At 38.1% G+C, this 7,858-nt stretch overlaps 1 protein-coding gene across 2 annotated transcripts in view; it reads right to left on the bottom strand.

Moving 5' to 3' along the window:
- Positions 1-7,858, bottom strand: part of Gtf2e1 (general transcription factor IIE subunit 1) — a 50,209-nt gene that overhangs the window by 9,374 nt on the left and 32,977 nt on the right. For both annotated transcript variants that reach the window (XM_008842912.3, XM_029568224.1), the window contains exon 3: positions 3,957-4,158. In XM_008842912.3, coding sequence (XP_008841134.1) covers positions 3,957-4,158 — 202 coding nt within the window. The remainder of the gene's footprint in view (positions 1-3,956; positions 4,159-7,858) is intronic.

Below are 7,858 nucleotides of genomic sequence, written 5' to 3'. Positions count from 1 at the left end.
CTCATATTTGGGTCTTCAATTTTGTTCCATTGGTCTATGGGTCTATTTTTATGCCAGTACCATATTGTTTTTATGACTATAGCTCTGTAGTAGAGCTTAAAATCTGGTACATTAATTCCCCCAGCATTGCTCTTAGTTCTCAGGGTTGTTTTGGCTATCCATTCCCCAAGCCCTTTTAATGCTTCTTCTACCCTCAGTCACCAGTTTCATCCTGTTGTGCTGAGCTGCCCTGTAGACATGTCTGCCCCAAAATTTGTCTCCCTGAGTTAGGTAACTCCACTTAAGAGAGACAAGAAAAGTATAGTACTTTAGCTTGGACCTGGACAGCCATATTATCTATTTTTCCTTCATCCAGGCTCACTCTTTCTGAGTCTGTTTCTCAGACACACATAATCTTGACAGATAGCATCATAAATACTCTTATTTCATAAAGGCACAAAAAGTACTTTGAACAAAGGAAGACAGGAAAACTAGAGAGAAAGGGCAATTAATGAAGATGATAACTTACAAATCTTTTTTACTTTTTGTATTCTCTTTTAGAAATTCAAGATAGCTACTGTTTGAGGCAACAGAAATTTGGCAAGCCAGACAAGTTTCAAAAAATTTAAAAGGTAATTTTAGCCACAGTTAATTCCATAATTTTATGTCTACATTTACTATAGGCACCAACCTAAATCACCAGTTAATGGGATGTGCCACCTCAGAAATCCAGAAGAGAGATGTGGAAGTTCACTCCTTTGGTAAATATTTAAATTTCTTCGATGAAGAGCAATTAGTTGAAGGTGACTAAAACAATAATTTATTCTTGAATTTTTTTAATTAAGAAATTTTAAACTTTCAAAAGATGTAACTCACGGGTAAGAGGAATGTAATTTCAAAATGGAGGGTGGGGTAGTTTGCTGGGGATGGAACCCAGGGTCTCATACACCCTAAGCATCCACAGCACCTCTGTGCTTTACCCCAAGTCTTTCAAAACTAAAATTTAAAAGATCTTTAAAGTGAGTCCTAAGAGATAATGAGGAAGGGGAAGACTACAGACAAGGAATTCCTCTAGGAAGGTAAGAAAAAATTAAAGTATTATCAATGGGTTGAACTTGTTGAAAGGCTAGAATTGTGTTTCCATCAACACCTGGGTTGGGCCTACTAACAGTACTGCAGAAGTATCCTCTAGTTCCTAACCCAGGGACACTAAAATTTAACTGATTACAGATTGGTAACTAAAACGCTTGTTAAAAAATACATTACCACTGTCTCTGAGTTTTCATGCTATTGTTTTGGAGCACAATGAATCCTTGTAGTAAGATGGGTTATTATATAACTTTATGCACTTACTGTACAGAAAGGTAAAACCAGTATCACACCTAGGATACTATATATAGGCAGGGGAGCTTCTCAGATGCTTGGTGGGAACATCTTAGTCAGAACAGCACCATCTAATTTAGTTCCAACAGAGTGCCCCTGACCACATTGAGCTACTGCTCAACTTCTGGTGTTGCTGTACCACAGGACCTGCCTCAGTCTTATAGGGATCAGAATGAGAGGTGGACTGTGGTAGGTGTGGAACAACAGCTGTAGTGGTGGTAACTGAATGCTATGTGGTAGGAAGCATCTTGATAAACAGGCCTAATAACTACAGATAGTAGGGGCTAATCCATAGGCTTAGAAAAGTCTTTATTTTTACAAAAGTGAGTTCAAGGCCAGCCTCAGACTCTGTCTCAAAAAAAAAAAAAAAGGAAAAAAAAAAAAAAAAAAAAAAAAAAACTAAAAATAAATTCTTGACAAGAAACTCTGTGACAATAACAAAAACATGAGGCTACCTATGATGTGAACAGTAGTGGCTCCCTACTAACCGTGGTGCGATTTATTTATTTATTTATTTTATTTATTTATTTATTTATTAATTTATTTATTTATTTATTTTGCTTACAGCTTTTATTTAAATACAGATGGCTAATTGCTTCAAAAAACTCTGAGCTCTTTCCCAGCTGTAGGAAGTAAAGCTTAACTGGTCTGAGCACCAATCATGTTATTTCATTTCCTTTGTCAATTAGTGGTTAAAAATAAGCATATAAAGTAATGCTAGTCAGTAAGGCACTGGGAAGAGAAAGGACAAAGAGTTCTCTGGGAAACTTTCTTCAGTCTTGTTTTTAAAACAAAACATAAGGTGTCCACAGTTGGTGGCGCAGTTTTGGGAGGTCATACTGGAGGAAGGAGGTCACTGAGGGAAGGGTTTAGAGAGTTCTTAAGCCTTGCTGGATCTTCAGTCATGCCCTGCTTCCTGTGCCTGCCTGAGATGTGAAAGCTCTTCCTCCAGTCACCTCTGCTACCATGCCTCCCCATCATGATGGACTCTTGCCCCTTTGGAACTGTAAGCTAAATAAACTCTTCCTTTTTTTAAGTTCCCTTGGTCATGGTGTTTCTATCACAGCAACAGAAAAGTAGCTAATAAAAAAGGATAGTCCCCTTTCCTGTATTTGGATATTTTCATTTGTTGGTAATAGCCATGGCACGGCCAGACATCTTAGAACAGTTCATTTCACTGTCCTAAGAGGATGACCCAACAGGTTACATTCAGGAAAGTATAAAATATGGAACAAATCGAGATCCTTCGGGGTATAACTGAGCTATGAAATTAACCCATTCTGAAGTTTACTAAGTCGGGGCCTCTAGTCATGGAAGACAAATTCTCTTATTATTCAGTTTAGATGAATTTTCTGTTATCCTAGGCAAACACATCCTAACAAACACATGGCATAGATCAGAAAATTCACAGTACCTGATAAAGATAGAAAACTTTCTGTACAACCCAACTATCTTTAACTACTAGAAACAAACAGCTCAAGACTTGCTATTCTGTAACATTCAGTACCAGAGGTAATAAAGTACTAACAGACCTTCTAAAATGCTATACAAATACAACTGGGACCACTGAGCTCTAGGAAATGGGTAGGCATGTGGGTATGGATTCATCTTGACAACAGAAAGAAAGAAAGACAGGGTAAGTAGGAGAGCACTCCACCAGTTCTCATTTATGCTTTTCAAAAAACAACATAATGACCTCATGGCACAAGGGAACTAAGACTACCTAGCAATTCAAACATTAGAGCACCCCGAAAACAAGGAAGCCATTGCTAGAAATATTAATTCAGGTAACACTTTACTTTCAGAAAGTTGCATTTAAAACTAAAGAAAGCAAGAAAGAAGTATGTGGTTAAAGTGCTTCAGAACAATAAAATAAAGTGCTGCATGTTCTCGCTCATCTGTAGATCCTGGCTTCTAATTTTTATGTACGTGTACAGATATGAGTATAAATGTGGGTGTAGGCTGTAAAAGTAGAGAGGGGCCCAAACTAGAAAGGGGAAAAGAGGTTTTCAAGAAACAAGGAGTATGTGTGCAGTGGGGATGGGGGAAGCCAGGATATAGAATACACGTGACATAAATGTGGAAAGAGGACAAGGGACTGCTGGGGTACAATGGCACAAGTTGGGGGGGTATAAGTGAAAGCAGGGGAATGGGGGAGAAGCACGGGGGAGAAGAATTAACAAAAATACAGTATGACTGCAAAGAACATAATAAAGCCTATTACTTTGTATGCTAATTTAAAAACAAAAATTTAAAAAGAAAACGCTGCATTCCAAAGAATTTTGACCTTCAAAAGTTGACTAGGAAAATTCAAATACCTCCAAGAGGCACAACTAATTTAAGATAAGCTAAGGACTAGCTGAGTTGCCTTAGGCCCAAGCAGAGTAAGCAGCTGAAGTTAAACCTATTTAAAGATTTTCTGCTGTATAAACAAATTTTATCACAGGCACAAATTAAGACAAATATGGCAGAGCTTGAACCCTATATAACATTCTAGTCTTTAGGCTCCTGGTAAATGACTGCTCTTTCTCTCCAAGTTAAAACTAGTACAAGTTTAAAAGGGCTCTTCATAAGGGCACAGAGCTTCCACTCACCTCTGTTTCAGGGCTGGGATTTCTGTGGGTTCTGGCTCAAGTATTTCATAGGCCAAGTTTACATCCTCTGTCTCTCGAAGCAATGCATAAATGGGCTCAATTTGTTCATTAAACCTTGCCAAAAGTGTGCGTGCATCTTTTTTAGGCATTGCTGATTCATCCTCTTCTACCTCTGTATGGCAAAAAGTACAGCGGAAAGTTCCTACAGAGAAAAGTCAAGTCTCAGGTCAGAGAAGGGAAATCTTCCAGATAAGTCTTTAGCAAATAGTTCATAGCTCAATCCCTCTACCGGTTTTATTACAGCTTCCAAATATGTAGATGTCAAAAGAACTACAGGGTGTCCACCCTCTAGAGTCCACAATTATCTGCTCCCACAGATCTGTCCATCACTATGTGTCCATCATTCTTGATAAACTTAAAATGTTTATCCCTAATAGCTTTTTTAAAAATCACAAAATTTCCAAAATATTTATATTTATCTTAACTTACAGCAAAATTATCTACAGCTTATTGCTGCACTATATCCTTTTCCAACAGCTTTCTTTTTTGCATGATACACTTTCGGGTTTTTATTTCAGAGAAAACCAAATACTAGTTTTAAAACTGAAAGCTTTTGGTCATCCTGTGCATTGCTGCAGAGCTACTTACTTCTTTTTTTAAAGATTTTGTTCTTTATTTACATGTACATGTGTGCATATGCAAAATCCAAAAGTGGGTGGTGAATCCCCTGAAACTGGAGATATAGGTGGTTGTGGGCTATGTGACAAGGGTTCTGGAAATGGAACACTAGTCCTCTGCAAGAGCAGCAAGTGCTCTTAACCACTGAGTCCTCTCCAAGGACTATTTCTTCACCTGTATAAACCACTTATATTGAAAGACAAATATTCAGTCCATTCTCAAATTTAAGGGTTCAAGAAAATTTGATTTTTGTTTCATATCCCTCACATCAACTTGGACCTGTAGAAATCTCTCAGCAATGTCCAGCTTTTCATTTCTACTGCCAGCTTACTTAGCAAGACCACCATTATAGCCTAAAAGGCTTTATAAATATGGTTCTTGAATCTCTAGGTTCTCAAATTCCAGCTCCCCTAGACCACTCCTTTTATCATCCTATTTAAAAAAAAAAAAAAAAAAGTCCATTTGATAGCTGGATTTCTAACAGCCACAAAATATCTAAATTTCCCATCCTAACATTCAAGACACTGCAGAATTTGGCTCCAAAACATAACCCAGACATAAATGTTTGTGATTAACAAATACTTTATTTGTACTATTTCTAAAACACTCCCTGTACTTTTTGATCTTTATACTACTCCTGCAAAAGGGTATCAGAAGTGAGGCTCTTAAGAATTTTGTGGTTTGTGCAAAGTTATACAACTAACATAAGAAAATAACAACAACTATACCTTGAGTGTTTATTAAGTGCCAGGTAATATTAACCTTGATGTTTGTAATATTACTGCCTACTTAAATATGTAAACTATGTAAGTTCTAATGGCCTCAGTAATTTGGTCAAAATCATACAACTAGTTGGGAGCATGGGGTCAGAAAAATTTAAGCTATTATGCTAAAACTCATATCTTAAACAACACCTAATAATCTACCCCACTACCATGCATTTCCGGTTTGGCCTTACTCCCAACACTAGGGATATGCATCCTTCCTTTCGGACTGATCGCACTTAAGGGATTAAGAAAGATAATGTAAGTACTTAGTGCAGGATACACAGCAAGTACTGACTGACACATAATCCCTTTTCCTACTCTCTCTTTCACAGGTACAAAATAACCAAACTAGGCATTTCTGCTTCCATGGAACACTAGATCCTCCTGATATATTTCCAATAGACGTTTCTTCATGCCCCCACCCCCACCCCATGGCCAATAATAAGTGAATTCTTTGCTCACACACCACTGCTAAAACCTTATTCTTCCTGATTTTCTTTATGCAGCTCCCCAAATAAGTGAAAAAGGGAGAGAGAAGCAGCTCCTCCAAGCCAGGTGTCTCCACACTCAAGCTAGGCTGTGGTGCTTGTCTGTCACAGAGAACCTCACACCAAATAAGATCCTCTATAACCATGACAGAATTGAGTCAGAACCAAGCCATATGGAATAATGTCTGAGAAGCAATAGCAAGGAAACCATGGAAAAATTTCCAGGGAACCCAAGTAACTACTGATTCTTTACCAATTAATTTGGGCCTTGCCCTACTCTCGCCTTAAATTTAAGATTTATTAAGATACCCAATCACAGAATTTCTTTCTTTAAAATACTTTAAATTTCATTGATTCAGTGAGTGTGTGTGTGTGTGTGTGTGCGTGCGTGCGTGCGTGCGTGTGTGCGTGTGTGCGTGTGTGCACCCCAAATGAGGGTCGAAGTCAGAGTACAACTTGCAGGAGTCAGTTCTCTCTGTTTGGGATCAAACCAAGTTGTCAGGTTTAGTGGCAGGTGTCTTCACTTCCTTAGCTATGTAACTGACTGTACCCCCACTTTTTGAATCCTCCCCCAAATTACACGATAAAACCCTAAATTCTCTAAGTTTCTCCAGCACTGTATTACTGTACCACTCTAATATGCATCTTGGGATGTAAAGTCTCTTACTGCAGAAAACATCCATAAGTTTGATTTTGCTATATGAACGTCTGACTCTAGAGTATCAACATAAAGACTCTAGAGTAATCAGAGCTGGGGGAATAGCTCATGTGGTAAAGAGTTTGCCTTGAAATCAGCCCTAAAACCCAGGTTTAATTTCTTTTATTTATTTAATAAACATATAATTAGAAGAAGCATTTCATTACAACAGCATTGACATATTCAATAACACTTCCCAGAGCTAAGATGCATCTCTTTCAAAATTGGATGTAAATTTTTAGGTTTACACTTGAATTAATACAGTTATACAATATTGTACACAGTATAAACCCTGTAAAACATAAAAATAAATGAGGTTTTCAGCTTTAAAAAAGATCTCCATTTCAGTATTAAAATACACAGTTTCATACAGAAAAATTGATTTTTAATACAATTAACACTAAGATGCACATGCATTTCTAATCTCTATATATCTGATTATTACTAGTCACAGTCACTTGCTTTCTGAGCTTCTAGGCATCTGAGCATGGATATAAAGTCATCAGGTAGATTTCAATGGTAATGTTTTTCACATCCATCAGTTATTAAGGAGCAAATTTTTATGCTTTGAAGAATTATTTTTTTTAATTTATTTAATTTTATACCCACTTCCCAGATAGCACCCTCCCATAGCCTCCCTCCCACCACTACAGCCCTGATGCTCTGATATCCCTGCTACTGTCTGCTGTGTTCTCGGCAACCCCAGCCATTCCTCACCACGAGCCCTTCTGGTGAATATAATCAGCCTATCTAGAGGTTGTTTTAGGAGGATCAGCTGTTCCTCATCCAACGGTAATCAGTTGTGAATATTCCTTTGGATAAGATTGGGGTCTGCTGTTGATTTTCCCAGTTCTATGCTGGGTTACTATGTGGGAATCCCTTTGGACACCCTGGCCAACAATTCAAAGAAGGTAACGCCTGTCTGGCATTGTTGCTTGTTATGTAGCCTTTAGCTATACATATAGACTCTTATGAAATTATATTGGCCCCTTTAATCTTTGGTTATACTTTCCTTTTGGGTGTTTAAGGCCATACAGTTGGCCCAGATAAACCAATATATTATTACTTTTAAGGTCATACGAGGATCTGTTTCTCAGGGGTCATATGGGCTTGGGGGGAGCCCCTGGCTCCTCAGGCTTTTACCAGTTCCATCTACGTGAAGATAAGAGGTCCTGCTTGACCTGGGCTTCACTTAGAAGCATGGAGGAAATGTTTTCTCTGTGTTGACCCTCCTCTTTGCAGACTGGACACTGGTTCAAGTCCATCTTCTGG

Source organism: Nannospalax galili, unplaced genomic scaffold (assembly GCF_000622305.1).
Source record: "Nannospalax galili isolate Female #2095 unplaced genomic scaffold, S.galili_v1.0 scaffold18, whole genome shotgun sequence".
Lineage (NCBI taxonomy): Eukaryota > Metazoa > Chordata > Mammalia > Rodentia > Spalacidae > Nannospalax > Nannospalax galili.
Note: the sequence above shows the minus strand (reverse complement) of the source record. Positions and strands in the feature narration are given on the sequence as shown.